Source organism: Mirounga leonina, unplaced genomic scaffold (assembly GCF_011800145.1).
Source record: "Mirounga leonina isolate KUSES-001 unplaced genomic scaffold, KU_Mleo_1.0 Mir_151, whole genome shotgun sequence".
NCBI classification, from domain to species: Eukaryota; Metazoa; Chordata; class Mammalia; order Carnivora; family Phocidae; genus Mirounga; species Mirounga leonina.
The window spans coordinates 51,960,899-51,988,565 of record NW_023270377.1 but is presented as its reverse complement, the minus strand read 5'-3'; the positions used below and the strand labels follow the sequence as shown (position 1 = coordinate 51,988,565).

Genomic DNA, 27,667 nt, shown 5'->3' with positions numbered 1-27,667 from the left:
TCTGTCTATAATCAGGATTGCTTTGGACTGGATTGGAGACAGTGACTCACTAAAGCTGCCACTCCTGCCTCCTCCAGAGAGCAGGGAGCAGAAGGCCTACGTGCTCATGAAGCTCCTGCTAACCACAGAAGCCATCTCCAAATCCCTTCTAAATGTAACACTGCAGGCATTACTACCATGTACTGGAATATTACACATACAGAGAAACTTACTAATTAGTTTTAAATTTAATGTCATCTAATGTCCCTTGCTAGCTCATAAATTTTAAAAATTTTATTTCAAATATTTATACTTTATATAAATGACATTTCTACTGCAAGCTAATTCATGAACCAAATTTAGATTTCATTTATCTAAGGGTCTCAAGTACTTTCAAGTTGCCACTAAAATACCTATGGAAGATGTGGGAATACTCTTTCGTGGCTCACCTGGAAATCTGTTTTTCTTAAAGTGTAGCTACCTTCTATCCCAATCTTTTTATTACCTAACTGGCAACTGAGTGACCATTTCAATCTTGGACCATACTTTTCGTAATTATCCTCTCATTCCGCTAGAGAAAAAGGTCCTGAACACTTAGCGATACTTTCATATATAGCTCCTCTCAATTATTTCGAAAAGGAAGTGAAGGTATTTTGAGGGTGAGTGTTCATCAATGAATTTTGATTGTTTGCCTTAGCAAAAATTACAGTCTAAGATGGTAAGGTCAAAGAAAACTATGGAGTAGGTAAGATTCAACCTCATTTCATAGTCAACTTCATTTCATAGATTAGTATAGGGGTTGGCAAACTACATCCATGACTCAAATGCAGCCTACAGCCCATTTTTGTAAAGAAAGCTTCACTGGAAGAGAGCCACACTCATTTGTTTATATATTACCTATGGCTATATTCACTACTACAGCAGAGCTGAGTATCCGCAACAGACACAGAACACTGCACAAGCCTAAAATATTTCTTGTCTGGCCTTTTACAGAAAAAGTTTGCCAACTCCTGGTTTGGTACAACTGGAAAGATCGATTTGAGTTCTAAAATATCAATAATTCTCTTATCTATGAAAAATGGACACTACTAATAGGCATGCATACAACTATAAAAGGAATAGTTTGAAAATAGTAAAAATAAAAGATCTTTCTTCAAACCCTTTTGATTTATTCATGTAAAAAAATAAGCTGAGCTAATGTCAGGGCAAATAGTAAGTAGAGCTCCAAGGAAGCTTATGGAGTAAAGAGGAGAAATCTAATTTGAGGTCTCTACCACTGTGGACTAATAATGTAAACTCTCAATAGCCAATGTTAATTAGACCATAGTTGACTTTTTTTCAACGATATTGTATATTCAGTGATATTGACATGCCTGTTTTTATCTGTGATCTGCTCTTGCATCATTCTGAGCTTTGCAGGAGGAATATATGCTCCACCGGTGCGAGTAAGAAGAGGATCCAGCTCATCTTTCTTCTTCTTTGCAGTAGGTTCATCCTGAGCAGAGGAACTCTGGGTTACTGATGGTTCTGGGCTTCTTCTCCCAGGAGATGGGGATTTCCGAGACCTTTTACGATCCATATCTCTTTCTCTTTCTCTGCGTTTTTCTCGGTCCCTACTTCTGTAATATTAAAAATTTTTTTAACGGAGAAAAGGCAATATAAATTACATTCTTAAATGAGCAAAATACAAAATGAGCAAGACCATTTGCAGGCCACAAATTCAGACAAGGGAAACTGGTCGGGAATGATGAGGAAGTGCTTCATAGAGAAAATGTAACTTAAACTAGGGCTTCAAGACTTGACAGAATTTATACTGGGGCAAGGGTGGGAAGGTGGAGGAGGAAGGAGGGCATTTTGCAACTAGTGCAGAATAGAGTAACTACTGAAAAAGGGAGCAGGAGTGTTCAAGCTAATAAGTAGTATTGTCAGGAAACAATAAAGAATCATGTATAATGGTAGTTGGAAAGATGAGTTTGAGTCAGACTATGAAATCTTAAAAGACAAGCAAAAGACTAAGTTTTTTATAATGGAGTTGGTGGAGAATCACTAATAGTTTCTGAGTGTGATAGTGACATGAAAACAGTGTTTAAAGAAGACAATTTAGCTTGCAATGTACACAATATACTGTATAAAGAAGAAATCAGAGTTTATCTCCAATAATGGCAATTTAGGAATAAAAATGTCCTAAAAAACTGTAACATTTGAAATTATTTCTTGATAAAACTGGCATTTAAAACCTCAGAATATCAAAAACATCTGGTTATTTGAGACAATGTGAAAAAAAAATCAACTATTTTCCAGCTATAACTCTTCCTGACTACTATAGGTGAGTATCTTTTCTTAAGCTAACATTTTTAAAACAATCAAGGTATTATTCTCTGAAACTATCAAGAACTAATGGGAAGAGTAAATTCCTGCTTTTTTAGAGGAGTTTGTCCACTTAGCTGTTTTTTTACCTATACTACCTTGGAAATTTAGATCATTCTGCTTATGCTTTGTGCAACCATTAGTTAAATGAATACAGTAAATAAAAACAAGTGTCATTTATCATGATTACCAGGAAACTGCTTGATAGATTTTAGCTAGATCTAGGGGGGATGTACTTGAGATGGTCTGTCTTAATATATAGTAATACAACTTACAAAAAGAGGGAGGGTCACCTAGCCAGGTAGATCAGAGGAGCTGTTTTGAAATGGAAGTATACCACTGTATACGCGAAGACAGAGTGAACAGAAGGGAAAAAAAGTGGTTCCAAATAGACACCCCAATTAGTCACAAAGGCAGGTGCACTGCAATCTAGGCAGTGATTTGCAACTGAGTTGCTTCTTATTGTGGGTGTAGTATGTTCTAAGAGAGTAGCTACAGCAGGGATTTACTGGCATTGGTTACGATTCTTCTGAGAAACACTAGGTGAGACTGCTAGCTGGCTGATAAAATTGCATCTTTACAATTTCACTGTTTGTTCCTTTAGAGTGTAGAAGTAATAGAGTCTTCTTCAAGTCTAAATAGAAATATTTCTCTTCCAATGCTTTCATACTGTTAGCTTTTATTTTCTACACAATACAAAGCCTGCTTACTTTACAGTGTGACTGTATGGATCAAATTAGACTTATGTACACACACTGGACCAAACACAGTTACAATGGAGTAATACAGTCAGAGATTATGGAAGAAAACATGGGCTTTGGAGTCAAAATTGAGTTCAAATCCCACTTTCATTGTCTACCAGATGGGCAATTGCAACCTCAGGTAAGTTATATAATCACTTCAAACCCACTTCACTTTTTTTTTTGCAAATTGTGAAAAAAATACTATCTAGTTTGTAAGAATTTTAACAGTATTTGAGAAAGAGTGCAGAATGCTTAGCTCACCAATTATGGTGGCAGTAGTTGGTTCTCCCAAGGGGTCATTATGGTGACAGCAGATGAGCCTGGCTTTTGGAAGTTAATTTAATCTGACATTTTAGTTTTGGGTATATATTAGAAAGTAAGTAGTGAGAAGGAAACTTAGGCTGCAGATATCAAATAATGTGATTAGCTCCAAACTGCACAGGAGTGCCATCAAAATTTTAGTGGGGGTACAGTCTTGATAGTCACAGAGTGGGTAATATGAGGGAGATATCAAAAGGATACAGACCTTCGTGAACAATAAAATACAGTAGACAAGTTTTTGAAACTGGACGACCTAATAGGGTGGGTAGTCAAATTCTCCAAGGCTCAAGAAAGAATAATTTATATTAGGTAAAAACTAGATTGGTAACTTCATTCTCACTGTCCCAGTGCCATCATGCAGGAAAGTATATTTTGATCACTCTATGTCATATAATAAAAACGACTTTCATTCAGTAAGGAATCTCAAAAACTCACACTGCCAAGTCCTCATGCAGTACAGTACCATATAATGAATAAGAGCTTAGGCTCAATGTCAGACTGACCTGGACCTTCCACTGACATGCTTTTAAAACACAAACACATGACTTAAATCCTCTCTGCCTCAGTTTCTTCATCTATAAAACACACAACAGTATCTACTTCATATATTTACAGCAATAAGGAGTTAATTCACATGAAATCCTTATTAGAAAGCCTGGCACCTAAGAACATCCATGTAATGCTAGCTGCTATTATGTTTTTTTTATGAAGCATAAAGAAAATTTAAACAAATATGATTTTTCTATAGTTAAAATTTCCAATACTAACCGTGACTCCATGCTACTATCATAAGAACGCCCTCTTCTTGAATGCTCATATTCTGACCTGCTGTAATCAAAGTGATCTCTATCCCGAGGGGATCTTTCTTGTTCTGCATATCTAACACATTAAATAAGAAAACCAAAGTTATAAGATGAAAACTACATGTTATAAATACCTAGGAAAATCATATATTGGTAATGCTAAAGCAACTCTATGACTGAACGATGTCTTACTGAACTTTTTAACAAACAGCTTATTTTGTTGACACCATTCATTTAGTCTTGATTATAAAAGCTTTCAGCTTGTGTACAAAACAACTACTGGAGTTCACGTAACCAAACCTGTCATCATGATTCACATTGTCTTAAGCAAAAGATAGATATCTGGATATCATATATAGTTGGCATGAAAAAAGCCCACGCTGCAAAGGACTCCTTTTGCCTAGTTGGCACATTTTATTAAAGCACTGAACAAATGAGACCAATGTCATTGGTTGGCCTCCATAAAGAACAGTTTAACTTATTCCAAGAGACATCCAAAAAACATTAGCTATTCTTTTTTTTTTTTTTTTTAGCTATTATTCTTGAAGCTGCTTTACTGAATAGCCATGAGAAAGGATTGAAATTATTAGCAAACAAGGATGACAGTATAAGATCTGCCATTTGAACTTTAAATATTAATAAAGTCAGAGAACCTTAAGAGAAGTTAAATACATACACACATAATAAATATACACAGTAACATATATAGTGATTCATATTTTATATATAGTTAACCTTTTGAACAGTTGCAGGTTTGAATTGTGTGGGTTTAGCAAATTTTTTCTAATATAGCACAGTATTATAAATGTATTTTTCTCTTCTTTATGAATTCATTAATAACATTTTCTTTTCTCTAGCTTACTTTGATGAAAGGTACTAAGTAGTTGCAAACCATTACAATTAATTCAACATCCATGAAACAAAAGTTTTTAGAGACAACAGAGTGAAATAAGAAGAAAGTACATATGGGGTAAGGAACAGATGAGACCACTGAAAGGAAGTTTAGAGGATGCTTCTCCCTAAGTGAAATAACTGAAGTACTACTATGAATGCCTGATGAACATTAACAGCAGTATTTCTAGATCTTTCATCTTAACACAATTATAAGGTATGATACATATATATAAAAGTATTCTAAAATCTATAAGGAGCTATGTAAAGGATAGTAGTAACAGTAAAAGCAGCACTTCAAAATAAGGTGATTTCAACTCAGTTTTCCATTTTATAAACTTTCATTTAGTGTTTTATTCAATATTAATTTCATTTTATAAAACTTTTATGTAGTATTTGACATGCAGAAATTATTCTCACCTCCAAAATTAGATAAAATCTAGATTTACTAGAAACTCCTAGAACAGTCATTCAAGAATGATTTGTCCTCAAGCTTATTCAAGTAATATTGTAAAACCATCTAAAAGAAATTGTTCAGGGGCGCCTGGGTGGCTCAGTTGGTTAAACGACTGCCTTCGGCTCAGGTCATGATCCTGGAGTCCCGGGATCGAGTCCCGCATCGGGCTCCCTGCTCAGCAAGGAGTCTGCTTCTCCCTCTGACCCTCCTCCCTCTCATGCTCTCTGTCTCTCATTCTCTCTCTCTCAAATAAATAAATAAAAAATCTTTAAAAAAATAAAAATAAAAATAAAAGAAATTGTTCATCCTAACATGAAGAACCTAAGAGCTAAATAATTTTTTAAAACTTATTACAAAAAATTTAAATTTCAGGAGCACATAAAATTATTTACCTGTCTTCTGGAGAGGAGGTCCTCTGATAGGAATTATAGTTTTCCCTTCTGTCATGACCAGAAGAATGCTTTTAAAGGGAAAAAAAAGAGGGGGAGGGGTTATTTAAAAAATTATGACAAAACACACAGAAAATGAAATATGTATCTCAGAAAATTACAAGTGCTTTACAAATTATTTCAGAACTTTTTTTTAATCATAAGAATAATTCATGTTATCTAAACAGTATGTAAGATAAAACAAAATTTTCAGACCCTCCAAGGTGAATATCTGTGGCATATAATCTGTTTTCACTATGGACCACACAGTTTTTTTAACCAAAAAAAATTCAAGGTAGAAGAAAATAATTCTCAAATTTTCGATACCACTTAGTTGATATTTTATTCTTATGTATTAGGTTTTAAATATATAGAACATCATTTTTATAAACACCTTCTCTTGGTGAAAAACAAGAGCAAAGCTTTTTCTTGGTGAAAAACATGACTAAGGGCCAGAGATCTAGCAAGAAGAGTTCACTCTTGTGGTTATATCAAAGTCTTATAATACTGCACTTATTTTCCTGGATCTACTTTGTCTTATAAAAACCACTTCAGGGGCGCCTGGGTGGCTCAGTCATTAAGCATCTGCCTTCGGCTCAGGTCATGATCCCAGGGTCCTGGGATCGAGCCCCACATCGGGCTCCCTGCTCCGCGGGAAGCCTGCTTCTCCCTCTCCCACTCCCCCTGCTTGTGTTCCATCTCTCGCTGTGTCTCTCTCTGTCAAATAAATAAATAAAATCTTTAAAAAAAAAAAAAAAAAACACTTCAGTTCAGATTACTAAAATGGGCGCCTAGTGGCTCAGTCGTTAAGCATCTGCCTTCAGCTCGGGTCGGGACCCCAGGGTCCTAGGATCGAGCCCTGCATCGGGCTCCCTGCTCTGCGGGAAGCCTGCTTCTCCCTCTCCCTCTGCCACTCCCCCTGCTTGTGTTGCCTGTCTCACTGTGCCTCTCTCTGTCATCTTTAAATCTGGATAAAATAAACAGCTAGAAGAAACTGACTCTAATATATTTATGAAAATTCATTTTCACTTTCAGGAAACATTGTGTGAATGTCTGATATGTATGGCACTATGTTAGACTCTACAGAGTTGAAAAACATGATTTGTGAGAGAGAGTTCCTATACCAAATCCTTTAAAAAATAACAAGACATACAAATAAATAACTCCACTGTAACACGAAACTGAAGAGAAATGTCACAGAGACAGAGATATGAACTATCCAGTTGGAGAACAAATCTTAATTTAAAAATCCAAATACAGTTAAAAAGCCAAAATATTTATCTCTGTAAATAGGTAAATTTTTTATATCACTGATGAACATTCACATTGACCAGCCTTTTTTTTTTTTACGGATTAAAATAATTTTAACTAACCTAAGTATAAGAAAGGAAAAATAGTATGTTTTTAAAAAGTAGCTTTACCTTAAAAGCTAAGAAAAAGGAAATCAAATAATGAACAACTTGTTCTACATATTTACATGCTTGCCTCCTTAATGGGAAAAAGAAACGTTTAAAAATAGAAAATTATATTGCACAGAAATGTAAATAAGCTCCAACTTCCTCTTATTTTATGACTAATTAACAGCAGTTTGAGTCTAACATTGTCACAAGTAAACTGCCAAACAGTCTCATTAACTATTGAATTTTTCTAATACTATATACTACCTAGACTGATTGGTATAGGTGAATAAGCATGTGATCAAAATTTGTAATTTATGGTAGCCGGAGTTTGGCTGCTATTTTGTACTGAATGCAACCATCTCAAAATCCTGTTTCTAATGTATATAATAAAGTTGTAAAAATTATTTCACTTAGCAACACAATGAGGCAAAATTGTTCAATATGTATGACACAGTTTTCTATAAAACTTGACTTCAAGATCCCAAACCAATATGGAGCACAAGACTCATTCGATTCATGGCAACACCAAACACAGTATTTACTGATCATTTAAGACATAGCCCTTCCTGTGTAGACACTCTGGAGGATACAAAAGTTAGGAAAAACCCTCAAGGAATTTATGATCTTACGGTAGAAAGATAGCTGTAAACATTCCCACAATTAAACATATCAGATTATAAGTTCCTGAGAGAGCGTAAGATAAAAGAAGAAAAAGAGGAGAAAGAGAAGGATGAGGGGAAGGAGAGGAGGAAGGAAGAGAGAGAGACAGAGAACAGAACTGCAGTCTACTTTCTCTTTTACAAGGCACAGCAATTATTTTGATTACATTAGGGAGAAGGCCTCAGTGCTGTGCTAATGATTTTTAACACATCTCCGCAACATCTGTTGTAAGCAAGGGGGGAAACCAAAAATATTGAAGTCATGAATCATGATTTCGTTAATGTGACTGACCCACACAGAAGTGTTAACAGGACATCTTGAGTAGGGAACAATAACTGAATACTGAGGGATGAAGGTAGGTAGAGGGGGATTTGAACTAGGCTTTGGTAGATGAACAGGATTTCACTAAGTAAAATATCATTTTGAGATGTGATTCAAATAATAACCTGAATTTTCCTATTTCCTTTATCACAGAATCCAGATTATAAATCAGAGTAGGCATTGAAAATAATATATTGTCAAAATTACCTTTAAAAATTCTCTAAATTGCTCATGGAGCAAAACAAATGTTTATACTATGTGGTTACCTATTATCTCTAACAATATAAAGACAGCAGTATGAGAAGGTAAGTGGAGCAGGGAGCCTGAGTCCAAGCATACATTAGGCTCAGGAACCAGTCTTTTAAGAGCAAGGAGAGGAAGGGCTGAAACAAGTAGGAAATTTGGTTCTTGACAGTTAAGGAAGCTGCAGCAAGGCTCAATGGAAAAACAAGGGATCCTCAGCTGAACCCTCCCGAACCTAGCAGATGAGTCCTCAGAACATCAAGGGGAAGATGTGAGCTTCACCTGAGGTGAAAAATGGGCCCCACCCAGCTAGTGGACTTGCCTATGGCTAACAGGATGGAGAAAGGGAGGCAGACTAGGCTACGAACTGGCAGAGACAGCTGAGCCATTAAGCTTGGAGGGCATGCTGACTGAAGATACCCACTCCTAGGATGGGAGGGTGCCACTGAGGACCCATGGGGACCACAGGAAGTAAAGGTGGAGAAGCACAGTGTAAGAGGAGCAGGACAAGGATTCTAAAAAGACTAAACACATCTCCCTCTGTGTAAAAGGCATCCGGCTAAATCTGAGTGCTCTCGTCTAATATGGCTCAATCAAGAGCCAGTTCCACACCAGGTCTCCTCTTTCTTTATCCTCAGCTTTTAGCACAGTCTGCCACCTACTAGGCCCACAATTAATTAACTGCGTAAGTGCCACTGGACCAATGAGTACAAGTCCAAAGAGGCAGATTTCAGAACAATATATGAAAGTATCTACTGACCTCTCTTGCTTGAGACAGTGAGCTCCCACCAAAAGAGATATGAAGCATGGGCTGGGTGTCTACCAAGCCTTATACTCGATAGTATCATACTCGACAAAATTTAGAAAAGATGGCAGCAGAGCCTGCCTCAGTCTGTAAGTCTATCAGTTCAGTTTATTAAACACTTACCAGGCACCAGGCCTACTACCTGGTATCTACTGTTAAGCTCAATCCACTGGTTCTCTTTAAAAAAGGAGGTTTAGGGGTGCAGAATTGGTGGAGGAGAGAGGAAGGGAGCAGGGCCTAGATCTGTAATTAAATAAAAATACCTTCCCCTTTACTCCAAGACCCAAGGAGTGATGTATCTGCTTGTAGATCTGTGCAACTGAAAAGAAGTGGAATGGTTTGCTCTCCTGCTAAGTCCACTGACAAGCAGAGGAACAGTTCTGAGAGTCGACGGAGTTACTGGTCCCTATTACTGCTCTGACTGCATCTACTATTCTCCCTTTCTTATAACCTGCCTCAGCCACACTAGACTCTTTGCTTTATACTTGCTGTTCCATCTGCCTGGCATACTCTTTTCCCAGGTATTTGCATGGCCAACTTCCTCATATCCTTCAAGTTTCTCCTCAAATGGCTACCTTTTCAGTGGGCCGTCCCTATCAAAAATTGCAACCCCCAATGCTAATGATCAACTTTACCCTACTTCTTTTGTCTATAGCACAAGTCTAGCTCTTAAGAACACTATCCCACACCATTTACTTATGGATTAAGTTTATAATTTATTTTCTGTCTTCCCCCACTAGAATGAAAACTCCATGAGACCACAGATTTCTATTTTGTTCATCATTTTACCTAAAGTGCTTAGAACGGTCATTGGGACATAGTTAAGAATTCAGTGAATATTTGTTGAATAAATGAGTGTATAATGTCTAAAGGACAGCACAGAATAAAGAGCTTGTTTATGCACATGAAATGCAATAAATGGCTCCCTTGTAGATAGACATGCAGGAACTATGATTAACTGAGGAAGGAGAGGGCACCTGGGTGGCTCAGTTGGTTAAGCGACTGCCTTCAGCTCAGGTCATGATCCCAGAGTCCTGGGATCGAGTCCCGCATCGGGCTCCCTGCTCAGCGGGAAGTCTGCTTCTTCCTCTGACCCTACCCCCTCTTGTGCTCTCTTTCTCTCTCTCAAATAAATAAAATAAAATCTTAAAAAAAAGCAAACAAAAAACCGAGGAAGGAGATGCCTGTCTTCCACTTCATGCTCATTCAGGGAAGTATGCTCTTTAAGAAGAATGGTGGAATTCCCTGTCCTGTTAATTATTCTTCTTTTGCGTATGCTCACTCACATGCACTTTCTTGATTTGGGCAGGCAATGATACACATATGCGCATACATGTACATGGACACACAAACATACATCTTGCACGTTCTCTCACTTGCCCTCTTGCACACTATTGCTTCTATCTGATCACGTAGCTAACACTTGAAATTGTGTAAGTTAGATATGTGTATGATGCCACTCTACTGTCTGGTTCTAATGTCCTAATTGTATAAATGCATTTTTTGATTAAAAGACAGGTACAAGTTTATGTTCTTCACTATAAATTTCAAACACTTACTTTTATCTGTGCCACACTACTTTTCATTTTCTGTTGCCAGTTGATCTGATAAATTAAAGACTCCTTAAGTTGGTCCAAATAACAGGTACCAAATCGTATGAATTCCTTGACAGTTTGCTTTTTCTGTATGCAAATGTCACCTGAAAGATATATCAAAGAAAGCTCTGTTAACACTGATAAAATGTATGTGCAATAACAACACATTATTTACACACAATGAACATTTGACCGTCTTATTTTTCTTAATCAGTAGGCACAGATATATAATCAATAATTAAATAAAAATTCAAAAATCCCTTAAACAGTTCCACATAACAATGTATAAAAAGAACACATTCATAGAAAAGACTCTGAATAAGAGAGCAAATAATAAGGGCTTATTAAGCACCATAAGGTATTTTAGTCTAATGACTGAGAGGAACAAAAATTAATTTAATAACTGATGTCAGATAACTTTATTCAAATTGTTTTCAGTGAGGGACACCTAAACATACATCATAAAACAGTACTGTGATATTATAAAAAGCGAGTGAACAGAAGAAATAATTATATAAAATAAAGTCTATATAAACTGAATGTAAAATATCCCATGTTTCTATATAAACTAAGAATGAATTATCCAATGTTCTTATAATAATGATCACTCAGAAATAAATATGCTCTGCGTAAAAAATAAGGTGTTAAATTAAAATAATTAAATTTTAACATAATCTGTCAAAGGCACATGACTTCAGATATATGCAAATAATCTTGACACTATAAAGTGACATAGAGCTACTATCATTTAATGCAGATAGGGAAGTACCCAAATCACTAGGTCAAGAAAAGTTTCTATTACAGTGGTTAACATGGCATCAAAGTTCTTAAAAGCGCATTATATGAATATATGAGATTATTTATAAACTTAATCTATAAAAGATAATTGCAATGTAAAGCACATTACCACTTCTGTATTTGTAGCTGCAGTTAGACTAACATGACTCTAGGGGACTCCCAGCAGGGAGAGAGCCAGAGGAGAGGAGCCCCCTGTGCCCAAATCTCTGACCACCTCTGAATCAACACATGTACAAAACAGAGTACTGCTAAGGATCAAAGAAGTGAACTGTGATATGAACAGCCACCTAAGAGAACTTACAATTTAAGTCTAATCAAGTTAATTGCCTAAAAAGTCACCACTCCTCAGAGGAATGTAACAGAATCTACAGTCTTAAGAACATAACAGTAACAATGTCCAGGATACAATTAAAAATAACTTATCAGAAAACTGTGGTCCAAGCTTAAGAAAAAAGACAATCAAAGGAGACCAACACTGAGATGACCCAGATGTTGGAATTGGCAATATAAGGTTTTTAAAGCTTATTCAAATGTGCAAAGGAAAACATGCTTGCAAGGAATAAAAACAGGAAAGTTCAGCAAAAACAAAACAAAAGGAAACAAAAAGAAAAAGAAAACAGAACCAAACTGAATTTCTAGAACTGAAGAATATATGAAGTGAAAAATTCACTGGTTAGACTTAAAGCAAAATGGAGATTAAAGAAACTCAATGAATGTGAAGTAAGATCAAAAGAAATTAACCAATCTAAAAACAGACAAAAAAAATTAATGAACAATTATCAGGGACATGTGGGACAATATCAAAGGACCTAATATCTGTGTAATCAAAGTCCAAGAAGGGAAGACAGAAAAAATGCAATAAAAAAAATTTCAAGAAATAGCCAAATTTCTCCAATATTTGGCAAAAAGCATAAATTTACAGATTCATGAAGCTCAAGGAATCCTAGGTAGGACAAATACAAAGAAAACCACGTCTATGCACATAGTCATAGATAACGGTCAACAGTCAAATTGCTGAAAATCAAAGATAAAGGGAAAATCCTGAGAGCAGCAAAAGGGGAAAAACAATACATTGTACATACAGGGAAATAACCGTTCAAATTACTGCTGATTTCTCATCAGAAACTAAGGAGACCAGAAGACAATCTTAAAAGTGCTGAAAGATAAAAAACTGCTAACCCAGAATTCCAGCAAAAATAAATCTTAAGAATGAAAATAAAGACATTTACTAATTAAAACAAACCAAAGAAAACGAAGAGTAAGAGAATGTATCACTAGCAGACCTGTACTACAAAAATGCTAGAGTTCTCAGGCTGTAGGGAAGTGATACCAGATGGAGACTTGAAAAAGGAATGAAGAACACTGGAAACGGGTAACTTTCTCAGGAAGTATAAAAGGCTACTTTTTCCTTCACTTAAAATACATTGGTCTACTTAAAGCAAAAATTAACATCTTGAGGGGTTATAGTGTATGTAGATGGGGTATATGTGATATGTAGCATATAGGAGGAGGAGGTAAAACAGACCTACATGTTCTAGGGTTTCTATTTTTTGTGAAGTGGTAGTAATATCAACTCTAAGAAACTTGTGGAAAGTTAAGGATATATATTGTGTTCCCTAGAGCAATGACTAAAAAAGTAATGTAAAAAATATAGCTAAAAAGTCTGTAAATAAATTAAAATGGAATTTAAAAAGATATTTAAATAATTTAGAAGGACAGGATAGAAAGAACGAAGGAACAAAAAACAGGAGGGACAAATAAAAAAAAAGATGGCAGACTTAATCTAACTGCTAATTATATCAAATATTAATGGACAAACATGTCTAACAAAGAGAAGCTAAGTTCTCCCTCCCCTCAGATGGATGCAACCCTGAAGGCACAGATCTTGTCTTGGATGGGTTTTAGGCCCCACATGTCTTCTCAACAAGCTGACTTTGTGCCATAATCTACAAATCACATGACTCTTCTTTTTTTACATGACTATTTTCAAAGGTCCTGTTTTTATGGCTATAAATGTATAGAGCCATAAAATTCAAAATTTTACTCAATTAACTTTTGCCTAAAGGTAATGGTTATTTTTTTTACCCCTACCAGCACAACCTGCATATCATTTCTAACAAATCCTTATCACCTTTATCACACAGTATTATTTACATATACACTCATTCAACAACAAATAGTATTTACTATACTTCTATTATTTTGCCAGGCATCTTTCTAGGTAGTGGGTAGACAGCAGTGAACAATCATAACAAAATCCCCTGCCCACATGGAGCTTATATCCTAGTTACAAAAAGTAAATTTATATTGATAAGCAAAGCACTAAGCTGCTCAAGCAAAGTGGCTTGTTGGGCTTTTTTTTTTTACATGCAAGTTTCAAATCATTATTTGATGTAAAGCTGGTTTCCTAAGTCATTATGTTATATTAAATTATGAATATTGTATAATAGAAGTACTAGTACCTATATGGGGGCCCACCTGACTTACTACATCAGGTGTGTGTGTGTGTGGCAGGGGGCAATGGGGAGGCCTAGGCATGCTGGTTCTATGAAAGCATCCCCAAGGTATTTCCCCAGGTTTCCTCAGCTTTCTGATTTTGGATGAGAAATCTTGGTTCTCAGTTTGTTGTAAACCATGAACTACTTAGATAAAATACGGAGACTTCATAGCCTACCTCCTTTATAGTGAAGTAAGTAGTCATAAGTCATTTGGAAAGGGACACATACATTCCAAATTGTATTCCAAATGTATTAATCCATACTAACTCACTGGTAAGAAGCGTATATATGCATGCAAAAGAATATCAATATCAGTGATTCTTAAATCTGAGAAATTCTGGGCACAATTCATAGGGAGAAAATCCTCACTGCTTATGTAATGACTGCCACAGCACAGGCTCATTGGGAGGTTAACATAAATGCCGAGGGCGCCTGGGTGGCTCAGTTGGTTAAGTGACTGCCTTCAGCTCAGGTCATGATCCCAGGGTCCTGGGATCGAGTCCCGCATCGGGCTCCCTGCTCTGCGGGGAGCCTGCTTCTCCCTCTCCCACTCCCCCTGCTTGTGTTCCCTCTCTCGCTGTGTCTCTCTCTGTCAAATAAATAAATAAAATCTTTTAAAAAAAACAAAACAAAACAAAAAAACAAACATAAATGCTGTAATAATTAACATTACCTACTGCAACGTGGGCACAAGCACAATTTTAAGCAGTGAAATGGAGTCATCCAGATGACAAAATATGTTTATAAAATGCTTTTATTATTCTTAAAATGAATGTAAGACATGAAAAATTGAGAAAAACCTACATCAACTGCCTCCCTAGGTAAACTAGATACAAATTTCATATATATTCATATACAAGGACTGAAATAACTTTTGTAAAAAAATTTTTGCCTATAGGTTTAAATATGCTAATTAATGAGATCTGGAATATACTTTAGGGAAAAATTAAAAGCCTAGAGAGTTGTCAGTGTCCTTAATTTGTTCTTACATCCAGGATAATCAGTGACTAAGTCCTTATAAAATTGATACTATATTATACCTCCATGGAGGATTCCACTCCCTTCTATTCTAATATTATCATATAAATTAATCAGAGTCACTGTCCACAGGAGTTTCTGCTTCCCTACTTTCAACTAAACACTCCTTCTATAAACAATTAAAGAATTGAATTGTACAGAAGGAACATCAAAAGAAATCTGTGTGAAAGACTCTACTCAGTACTGTTCATTAATTTACAGGAAATAACCTGATGGATACTGCTGCCATGATCACCACCACACATCACCTGTGACTGATTTCCAGGACTTTTTGGGTCCAGAAGCAGAAATCATTGAAAACTGCTTCTGTTCAAGGCTATCAGAATAAGGCTCTCCTTCCCCTGATGCTAGAAATGCTACTTCTTTGCATATTTTTGTTTTTTATCCTCTTAGTTATTTATTTTTTCCCTCTCTGCTGGTTGATGCTTCTAAATCTGTATAATGGAACTTTCTGCATTGATGGAAAGGTTCATATTCTGCACCGTCAGTAGCTACTTCATTAACACAACAGCTACTGGCCACATGTGGCTACTGAGCACTTAAAATGCGCCTAGTGGATTTGAGAAAATCAAAGTTTACACATATTGGACAGCATACTTCTAAATGATTACTAGACATTTAGGCCTTTTAATCATGGTACTTCAAGATCCTTGTCCTTGACAATCTCTAGATATGGTGTTAATTCTTCAGATACTGACAAAGCAAAATAACTCATACCCAATTTACAGGAAAAGTCACTTGGTTATTTTCTAAGAAAGGTTCAGATTATGGGAAATAAGGGATAATATAATAATCCTGGTCCTAGAGTTTGTCTATGTTGCAGTCACCAATGTGGGATCTCTAGAGTCTTAAATGCAGTGCAGCCACCATGACGCCATTGATCATTTAACATAAACAGCAAGAAAATCTGGTCCTAGAGATATTATGACAATCACAAACTTGATACAATCATGACCCACTGAACAACAGTGTAGATATGGACTGATCGCATTCCCAGAAGATAATGGTCTATTCTGCAGCTTAGGCTGAGTAACCAGGGGTACTAATAGAATTAAAAAATTACCCCGATGACAGCTATGAAGAGAGAACTGACAAATGAAATATAAACCTTACTACTTGTAAAATGGATTCCACTAATTTGCAAAACAGAAATATCATGCCAGTTTAAGTCACGATATACTTATCCTGGATTAGCTAAGGTCAAATTCTTATTTCTAGTTACTTTAGACCCATCTGTTCCAAAGTAAGACCACAAAATTATGTCTGCAAGGACCTGTGTGTTCTAAAGGTATGACCATCTACCGCTCTAGCAACTCACTAGTTTACAATTTCTGCTTAATCCCTGCCAAGACCATCTGATAACTACCCCTACTCTCACAAAGTCTGTAAGTACCCTTCTTAAACCCTCTTAATGAGATACCCCATGGCCCCTCAGAGTATGTTGTCTCCCTTGCTGCAGCAAATTAATAAACTTGACTTTGATTACTAATTAGATATGATATTGGTGATTACTCACTGGTGGGCTTTAACATATATGACAAATGACCCTATTTCTCAAATAATTCAATGCCACGGGGACAAAAGAAGAAAAAAAGTAAAAAAGCAGGATAGTTATTATAGAATAAAAGTGATTTAACAGATTCAATGTAATGTGCAGCCCTTGTTTAGATCCTGAGTTGAACAATTTCCCTTCTCTAAAATGGGATGTATTTATATAGTAGAACCCATGTTACTAACTTGAATTCAGTACAAATTCAATTGACTAATAAACTCTACCCAACTTTCCTTCTAAAATGGAGGTGGGCTGAAGTTCTTATTTCTGCAAAAAGGATGAATTATTGGAAGAGAACATTTTCTAATCTAGTTCGACTGTGAACCTGCTGATATTATTAGCATATTCACATCATGGTTTTTTGGGGAATAATAAGATAGGGTGGGATATGGACTCCTGGAATTACTTCAATCCTTATTACATATTTTCTATTCAAGAAAACTTATCTTAGTATGTACCTGAAATAAGACTCATTTCAAAATCACCTGTTGCCTAAATACTGTGCCCAAGTTGATAATGGAGATACTTTCAGCTCTAATGCCAATAATACACAAACTTTTAAAAAGTAATTTCTGGAGCGCCTGGGTGGCTCAGTCAGTTAAGCACATGGCTCTTGGTTTTGGCTCAGGTTGTGAGATGGAGGCTCCCTGCTCAGGGAGTGTCTGGCTTGAAGAGTCTCTCCCTCTGCCCCTCCCCCACTCTCATGCGTGAGTACTCTCTAAATCTTAAAAAAATTTTTTAAGTATTTTCGTCAACTATATAAACATGTTTTCCATTGATATAGAAGTCATTTTAAAATAATATAATGGTGAGTGTCCCAAAGCTGATGTGCAGTGGTGAATGTTCAACATTACTGTTCAAAACCAGCCAATAGGAGAACCGTCAATGTACCAGTAGCTCTTCAACAAACTAATTTACCATTGACACTAATAGAGTCTATAGCACATTACAATGAGGTTCCTGAGATATCCAAAGATTAACCAATTAACTACATATATTTCCCGTTTTAGAAGTCTGAAATGTGTAATTTAAATTAAGATAGTAAGAGCAACAATAAAGAATGATAAGTTAGCGCAGCCACAAAGATACAACACTAAGCATTTCATTTATATCTTCTTATTCAATCCTCATAATTACCTTGCTTTATTTTTTTAACCTTCTTTTTCAATGGGAGAACTGAGGTTCAAAGAGTTGAAGCAATGTGTCCAAGTAAATTATAGCTAGTAAATGGCAGAGCTAAAATCAAAAGATTTTTCTGATGCCAAAACCCAATGAAAATGATACTGCATCCCAATGAAAATGATAACATTAATATATTGATACCAAATTAGTAAACTATAAAATGTAAACAGATATAGTCTCTACTATTCAGAAAATCTTCCTATCCTAAACTGATCCATTCTTCCAAAGTTCCAGATAGCAAAGGTGTTGATATGAGGCCCTACCTACATCTTTTTAAACATGCAAAATAATATTTTAAAGGTTCCCTTTATTTAATCAGCATAGCTAGAATTCACTCCATAAGCAAATAAGTCACTTAACTCTATTATGCAAAATTTAACATTTTCCTTGGATATCCTTCTTGGTTCTGAAGCCTGGTTTCTCTTCTCAACTTATCTACACATACATACACACAGCAATTTTCTGTGTATTTTACTTCAAATTACCTTATTTATCTAAACTTAGTGAGTTTTCTTTCTGATCAGTGTGTATTATCTTTCCCTTTCTATCCTTCAACCTTCATCACCAAATAATTTTCTGGCAATCAAACACAATCTGTTAGATTTCTGTGTCTCAAAACTAACTGTGAAATTGACAATATTATAAAGTAGACTGCTACTACAGTTCTAACAAAAAATGCATAAAGTCCTATCATCGTCCAGATTTATACAGAATATGCCCATAGGGAAATTCTGACAGTTCAACATGTGCATGCTTGATACTTAGACTAATTGGAAATTCCTGCAATGAGAGCAATTTATCTAGAGTTTATAGCTCTCGCTGCTCTTCTTAGTATCACTGTGTGGATTTTATGATGAATTATTAAATTTCTCTCTCCTGTCACAAGAAAGCAACTCAGCAAAACCACACCTGCTCCCCTGAACAAGGAGGGTATTTTATAATAAGGAGATATAGTTTAAAAATAATTTTCCTATCAGTTTCAGCAAGCATCAGAAAGCAAAATAATAACATTTGTATGATGCACTTTAGGCTGTTAACTGGAAACTATCAAATTGTACATTCTGCAATTATCACAAAAATTCAGAAGATGAAAACATACTCAATGACTTTGGTTGAGTACTCCTACCATTTTCCCTTAGGTGTCCTCAACCAATGTTAAAGGAACTTGCCGTAACTTACTATCAAAAATTAAAAGGGAATCAACAAAGTAGATTCCCTTTAGTTTGCTCTTCTGCATTCTACATAGCAGCACACCTGGCAAACTTCAACCATTGTAACAGAATTTAAAAAAAAAAACAACTTAGTTGTTCAACAGGGAAAATGATAATATTAAACAATATTCAAAAGAAAAACTAGTTTAAATATGTTCTAAATGCAAAACTGAATGGGGGCAAGGAGGTGGTAATGGGATCCTCAAGAAAATCCCCAAACAGGACCCAAGCAGTTGGCCCTTCCACATGGTGATCTTCCTTCTCAGGGAACAGATATGAAAAACAGATGGGCCACATTTCTTAACTTATATATGTCGTAACTATGACAAGATTGCTATGGCCTTTATATATCTGTATTGAAGGAAAAATCTTTTAAGAAAACAGCTTTCCTACTTTTTTCCTTGCTATTTTTAAAAATGTGCACATATTAGTGAGAAATATGCCCCATAATATGTCACATAAGGAAAAATGATGTTGTAATTTGATTTCAGCATAGTTTTACAATTTCAAGAAAATAAAAGCACCCAAACATTACTATCATTTTGAGAAAAAGTCACCAGGTACAGGTAACAATCCCTTATCTGCAATTATGAAATCTGAAAAGCTCTGAAAACACAAAGGTTTTTCTTTACCTTTTTTTTTTTTTTAAATAGAAGTATAGTTGACACACAATGTTATACTAGTTTCAGGTGTATAACATAGGGATTTGACAACTCTATACATTATGCTATGCTCAGCACAACTTCCAAAGATTTTTCTTAAGCTCGTGGGAAACTCATCTGGCACCAACCTGAGACTTAAGGTGACTTAATTTGATGCGCTGCAGAAATATTAATGTGTTTGATTAGAAGATGTTACCCTGGATCCCAAAAGAGTGATTACTTCATAAGTATATATGCACTGTATTTCTTTAAAATCTGAAAAATTCTGAATGTCAAACAGTTCTGGCTCCAAGAATTACAAATAAAGAATTGGAGACCTGTACTCCCTGCTGTTTGCTTCTTAGTCAATGCATACATCAGGCATGCTCTTTGACTTAGAACCATTTGAATGACTGAAGATTCCCATGTTCAAGTACAGGGATGAAAATTGTGCAGATAGTACCTGAATTACTGTTTGTATAGGAATGAACAAAATATAAAAGATTTTGATTAGTTTCTGACTCTGTGTAGGGGAGACAGCCCAATTTGGGGACATCTTAAGACAGTGAGACTCAGATGAGTAAAAAAAAATGACAAAATCTAAAAGTTCTTAACATTTTAATGAACTCAGTGATATCAATAGCCATACTAAAAATTACTCATAAACTGAGAGGAGTTATTATCCTTCATTCATTTCCCCATATCATGAAGCTGGGCCATAATGGTCTGTACTTAACCAAATAAAATGAAAGGTGATATGATCATTTCAGTACGCTACTTAATTTAAAAAAAAAAAAATTCTTTTGTTGGTACATAGGAAGATTCTCTAATGTGCTCCTTTTCACCAGAATGTAGGTTCTTTAAGAGCAGCAATTTGTCAATTTTTTTCTGTTTCAAAATTTCTATCAACTTTTTCTTGATTCATAGTATTGATTTCCAATTTAGTTGGTTTTCAAGAAAAATTCTACATACTGAACTTCTTTACTGATTCACTTGAACATAAATTATGACATTTATGGGGTAAATTCCCTTTATCCTGTTCCCTCTCAAGTTCCATTCTCTTTCCTTACATAGCCAAGTTTTTATTAACACTTATTTTGATAGATGAGTCTACACTTGATGCCTACAATTCTTAACCTTCCATTAACCCCTCTTACACTCCAGTTTGGTTTTCTACTCCCACTACTCCACAGTACTTATTAAAGTTACACAATGACTTCCTTGTTGCTAAATCCAGGGGCCACTTCCTTCTTTTACCTGCCACTGGTCTACCAATTGGTACTGCTAAATCCCTCTTCTTGAAGTTCTCGAATCTCAACTTATAGGGACACCATGTTTACCTGGTTTTCCTTGTCTCTCTTCTCCTGTCCACCCCTCTAACATTTACTATCCTGTAGAGTTTAATCTTCGCTTATGCATTTTGTCTGTTTTGTTCATTGCTATTCTCCCAACAGAGAAAGCCCTCAAAACATATTTGTTAAATGAACAAATGAATAGTCTTTATCTCTTCTTTCTCCATATTCTCTCTGGAAGACCATCTATACCCTCACACTTTCAACTAACATTTACAAGAATGACTTTTACTTCAGCCTCATCTTCTCTACAGAGTTCCAAATCTTTATGTCCAAATGTCTATAGAAAAAAATCCCTGTGGATGCCCCAAAGGCCCTCAGAAATAGGGAAGTCCAAACTGGTACTCATCATTTCCTCCTCTCCTCAAACCCCCTCTTCCTCTAAGATATTACCTACAACCTAACTAAGTGACAATTCCCTTTTCCTTCCTCCCAATTAGTCACCAAATCCTAATAATTCTACCTTCAAGTTTATAAATAGGACATAGAATCAAATCTACTCCCTCTCCTTATTCTCTCTGCCATTGTGTACAGAAGAAGGTAGGGGGAAGGCTCAGTTTTGAAAGTTTCCATAATCAGACAACCTTAATTTCATTTTAGAGGAAGGCAAAAATTTTTTTGACCTTTCTAATAAGATTCCCCCAAGGTCTTCTTTATGTCTAGGTTATAAGAACTTTTCCAACTTGCCTCTAAAATATTAATTACTTATGTATATGTCTAATTGGTCAGGTTTCATTGTATTCCACCCATACAGGACAGAAGGTACCTTTAAATATCTGCAAAGCTATCCATAGGGAAGCCTAGTCCTTAAATTAAAAGTACATCCCACCACAATATATTCAAAATTATTTCATGCTTTCCAAGTTACCTTCTAAGTTTTTAAAATGGAAATTCTGTCTCAATGGCTCAATTATTAACAATCTGTTTCTACATATGATTGTTGTTCAGTAGCACTCCTCTAATTACTGAACTAAGGGAGATCTCTGCTACTACTGCACCCTCAATCACTTGTATTTACATCCTCCTAAGCCCACCTCATCTTGCCCATATACCCCTTGGTTCATAATTCAACTGCATGGCAACAGGATTTAACTTTCCTCATTAACTCCAACATCTTCATTCATTGAACAAATATTATCATTATGGGTTTTCTTGGTCTAGTGATTAAGCTAAATTTACATCCATTTTCATCATCACAAAGAAGAGACAAAATCTTAAATTTCAAATCTATACCATAACCCTCACCACTTAATAGTAAAGGAACAGCCTTGTAGTAAAGAAATAGCTCTAGTGCTTCTTATCACCCACTGAATGCTTCCTTTTTCATTTTGCGTTAAAGTTTGAATTTGTGCAGAAGAGACTCTTTTGTGAGGTCATAAAAAATTGAGAAACTTTGTACAACACAAACAGGTAAACAGAACTAAAAAAACGATGAGGATGGAGCCAAAACTGATAATTACATTAAGAAGTTGTACAGTAAAGCACTTATAGAAAAAATAAGGAAGTATAAGGTTAAGAGAAAGAGAAGTATGGTCATAATCTTCTTCTTTCTGGTTTTTTACTTTATCCCCTATTCTTTGGAAACAAATTAAGAAGAGAGATTAAAGGCAGTGTCTGTGAATAGTGAGGTGATACATACATTACGCTGCACACAAGGCACTGATGTCTGAGAGATGAAAGTTCCTATCCTCAGGCAGAGAAGAAAAGTCTAAGTGCTGTAGCAATGTTATAGACATAGTACTTCTGGAAAAGAGAAAGTGTAACTAAGTGGGCCTGGGGCATACAGAAAGAAGTGGTTCTAGAAGCTGAATTCCGAAGAACAAGTAGAAGAGGGGGAAAAGGTAATTTCCCATATGGAAAGGAGAAAAAGGTCATTCAGACAATGAAATCAGCATGTATAAAGACTCCAGATATAAAAGAATTTAGGGGATTCTCAGCCGTTTGAGCAGAGTACAGGGTATATACAGAAGATTGAGCAGAAATGAGATGGAACATGAGATTCAAGAAGCTAAAGCATGAAAGACCTTGTATGAGACCACTGGATTCTTGAGGTTCTTGGTCACTACCATATATCAAGAACCTAGGACAGTGCTTGCCACTTTATAGGTTCCAATTCTAAAATTAAATGGGGGGGGCATGTAGACTTCTAATGATTATCTGTATCTCTTCCTACAAAGAACTCCCTATAATGATATTTTGACACGTGTTTTACCAAAGACTATCACAACAGACTTGTCTCATTTATCAACCCCGACTTCTAGGAACCCCCAAGCTGTTTGTCATCAACTGCATCAAGACAGCACTACTATCAAGTGTCATCCCTTGTCTTCATCCCATGTTAACGGGGAGAGCTGCCTGAATAAACTTCCCCATTGAGATGAAAAAAATACCAGTTCCTTTAAAGGCATTCCAAGGGGAAATCTGAACATGAAGGTGTAGTTACTTCAACTTACAAAACCACATCTAATTATTGAATATACTTCATGCCTTCAAACATTCATACCACTTTGTTCCTCCCTCCCCAAAAATGTGTTCCTCTGCTTGCCTAAATAAGTATATAGGTTGAATATATTCTGCCAACACTCACAGCACAGCTTTGAAAGTGGCCTTTCTGATTATTAATTAAAGAGCCATTTAGTAAACCACAACCCGGGTTTTTAAAGAGAACTTGGAAGTGGTGGCCTCCACTGAGAAATCTATGAAGTAGCCCCCAGACACACAGCACTATATTCCATTACTGAGGCACTTGTCACCAAATGTAGAATAAAATTGTCTTGATAAAATTGAGGAAAGGACTCACAGGGTGACCTTTCACCCGGAAGTGCTAAACTCTGTCTATCCTGGTCCATCTGAATTAGGCCCAAAGTGGAGAAAAATATGAATCTTCACTGAGTTTCTACCTCCCATTAGCTTCTATTTTTTCCCCCAAGATGAATTTTATTTTTTATCTTTCAAGTTTTTATTTAAATTCAAGTTAGTCAAGAGTAGAATTTAGTGATTCTTCACTTACATATAACACCCAGTGCTCATCACAAGTGCCCTCCTTAATGCCCATCACCTATTTAGCCCATCCCCCTGTCCACCTCCCCCCCAGCAACACTGTTTTTTTCTGTAGTTAAGTCTCTCATGGTTTGTCTCCCTCTCTGTTTTTATCTGATTTTATTTTTCCCTTCCTTCTCCTGTGTTCATCTGTTTTGTTTTTTAAATTCCAATTATGAGTGAAATCATATGGTATTTGTCTTTCTCTTTTTAAAAAAAAGATTTTATTTATTTATTTGTCAGAGGGCGAGAGAGCAGGAGCGGGGGGGGAGAGGCAGAGGCAGAAGGAGAAGCAGGCTTCCTGCTGAGCAAGGAGCCTGATATAGAACTCAATCCCAGGACCCTGGGATCATGAACTGAGCCGAAGGCAGATGCTTAACCGACTGAGCCACCCAGGAGTCCTCTCTGACTGACTTATTTTGCTTAGCACAATACACTCTAGCTCCATCCAGGTCATTGCAAATGGCAAGATTTCATTCCTTTTGATGGATGAGTAATATATATATATACCACAATATAATATATACACCACATCTTCTTTATCCATTCATCACTCAATGGACATTTGGGCTCTTTGCATAATTTGGCTCCCATTAGCTTCTATAATCACAGGAGTCCTAATGTCTCCAGACCAAGGCAGCTTATGCCATCCTTTTGGTATCTGTTCTCTGAGGAAAGACTCACTAACTTGGCTACAAATAGCAAAGGCTTGCTTTAATCCATCGCTTCCTCTCCTGATGTGTTATTTTTTAAGAAAATGCTTTGAAAATTTGCACTCTGTTGTAGGCAATGAATTATCTCTTCCAAAATTCACTTGGGAAATGTATACACTGATAAAATATTTAGGCTACACGTTTAGTAAGTCCAGAAGTTTGCTGAAACTAATATGCCAGAGGCCTTTTTGTTTTATCACCTTCCCATGCTAAAATTTTCAAATTTAGATGGTAGAGAAATGCAACAAGGAAGCCCATGGAGTCATCAGCAGGATCAGCTATATTACCAATAACCACCTCTCTTTTAAACTAGCTCTAGGCCAGCCTTAACTTATACCAAGTTAGGGACATACCAGGTAGTACAAAATTCAGTCTCGATACAAGTGGGTAATAAACAGAAAATAATGTTTAAGTTAGGGCACCAACATTATAATTGTGTGCTCTCTTAGATGGTCTCAGGTACAACAAGTTAATAAATCACCTGGCAATGTGCAATCATCAGGGAGGACAGTAAACCAGACCCCAGCCAAATGAAGTGGGAAATGCTCCATGAAAGTGGCATGGGCACTTAAAAGTGGAAGGGCAACCTTCAAAACCAAAGGAAAAGAACTGAGGCAAGAGAATTCATCAACTATATCACATCAGTAACAATAATAGCTAACATTGTATGTCAGGCACTGTGCATAGTGCCTTATATCCATCATTTTCCTTTATCCTCAAAACAACTCACGAAGTTGGATATTATTATCATTCACATTTTTCAGGTGAAGAAGCTGAGACTAGAAATGATGGGTAACGTGCCCCAAGTGACAGACCTAGTAAGTGCCGAATCTTTGGTTTACTAGTCCATCATCCAGCATCAACACAAGTAGGTCTCCTCCTCCTACAGATGCTGCTTGTCACAACGCTTCTGCGAACAAAGTCACACTTTTAATGCCAAATCTAAATTCGCTTTTCTACAGTAGGACGATAATTGAGGTTAACCCCCAAGTTCACAGGCAATCCTAAAACAAGCTTAAATACGATAAGGAGGCAGGTTAACTAGTTTTCTGAAGGCCAAATTTGCTTGCTTTTCTATCTGCTATTGCTAGTCTTTGGGACACCTAAAAATGTAAAGGGAACTCTGACCATCCTTTCAATCCCTTATTTCTTGTATCTGGAATAACCTTTCTCAAATCGTTTCCTTCTCTATCTCAAAAAGTCGTGAGGATTAAGGTAAAATAAGTAAAGCGATTACTGGAGTTAGACTCAGAGAAATTAACTATGACCGATATGTACAAGCGTATTGTAAGATCCGGAGCTGGATAGTTGGACACACTGGAGGCCCAAGTTGGGGAGTATCACCTTATTGCAAGTAGATCAACGATAAAAGGGGACAAAGAGCTCACTTAATGAGGAACGAAGAGCCCCAGGAGTAAACACTAGAAAGCATCTTTATTTACAGGGCAAATGGATGGAAAAGAAACGACTAATGAAATTTTAAAGAAGCTGTCATAGGTATATTACGCTAGAACGAGGCGTAAGAGTGGAACTTCCGCTACTTTCTAATTAACTACAGCTCATTAATCCCACTCCCACGGCCTGGAATCCGGACATTAAGGGGCCTCAGGAAGCCCAAAACGACTGGAGAAGCTCTAAGTGATCCGTGCCGACAGGAGAAGAGGCCCAGCGCCGCGCCAGACTGCAGCAACAAAGACCCCACGGCGAGACCGCTCCAGGAGCCTCAGCAGGGAGCTGGGTCCGTCCGCGCAGTCAGGGACGGAGTTCACGCTCAGACTCCTCCGCCCGACCGGCTCTCACACCTCAGCCTCGCGGGCCGGCCGGCGCCCGAGGAGAGCCACGCGCAACCCGGCGCTGCCCACGGCGGTCCCAGCCAGCCGGGACCCACTCCTGGTCCCCTTTCAATTCCCACCCGGACCGGCAGCCCGCCACCCCCACTCCGGTTCGCTGCCTGAGGCGAGTCTACGGAGTTCGGTAATTACCTGGAGCTACACCGCGCCGCCATTACACCGGAAGCGCGTCACTTCCCCTTCCCGACCCGGCAGTGCGAGGAAGGCGGTACGTGAAATACATAAAAACCTGACGCTAAATTCACTTTAAAACGTTATCCTATTAATTTACTTCAAATGTCCTATCGTAATACCAAATTTAGAGCAGCGGGTCTGGCTTTAATTTTCTTTTACCAAGACGGCGACAAAAGGGAAGTTAATTCAAACTACAAAGTCCAGTATCCGCCGCCTGTGAGGGCGGAAATGACGTGAACAATTGTAAATTTTTTTAGGCTGAGAAGGTCGCAAGGTACGACGGGAATTGTAGTTCTTCTGGGTAGGCGCCGGAGAGATCCAGTAGGCTCCTCTGAAACCTGGTAGTGATGAGGCTCTGGCAAAATTTACTCTAAAGCGCCTTCTCGGCAGTTGGCAAAAAATAGACCTTTCTAGTCACTTTTCCGTGAAAATCTTAAGAAGAGCAGACGCCTTTTTCAGACTTTTTTCAGTAGTTATATAAAGAATCTGTATAAGCAAAAATGTTAGAAGCGTTAAGTACCTATAAAGTTCCAAGATTTCAAGCCTACGGGAATGGGACCACAAACAAAGTGAAGTAATGAGGAGAAGCTAATTTTGTAGAGAGGA

At 36.8% G+C, this 27,667-nt stretch overlaps 1 protein-coding gene across 3 annotated transcripts in view; it reads right to left on the bottom strand.

Moving 5' to 3' along the window:
• Positions 1 to 27,170, bottom strand: part of CWC22 (CWC22 spliceosome associated protein homolog) — a 65,220-nt gene extending 38,050 nt beyond the window's left edge. The window contains exons 1-5 of one of the 3 annotated variants that reach the window (XM_035007613.1): positions 27,020 to 27,170; positions 10,978 to 11,117; positions 5,954 to 6,021; positions 4,179 to 4,289; positions 1,353 to 1,598 (exon numbers count right to left, since the gene is read on the bottom strand). In XM_035007613.1, coding sequence (XP_034863504.1) covers positions 1,353 to 1,598; positions 4,179 to 4,289; positions 5,954 to 6,021; positions 10,978 to 11,004 — 452 coding nt within the window. In that variant the 5' untranslated portion in view covers positions 11,005 to 11,117; positions 27,020 to 27,170. Of the gene's footprint in view, positions 1 to 1,352; positions 1,599 to 4,178; positions 4,290 to 5,953; positions 6,022 to 10,977; positions 11,118 to 25,852; positions 26,990 to 27,019 lie in introns of those variants that run through there. The other 2 variants (XM_035007612.1, XM_035007614.1) reach the window with 2 other exon arrangements.
• Between the last annotated feature and the right edge of the window lie 497 nt (positions 27,171 to 27,667).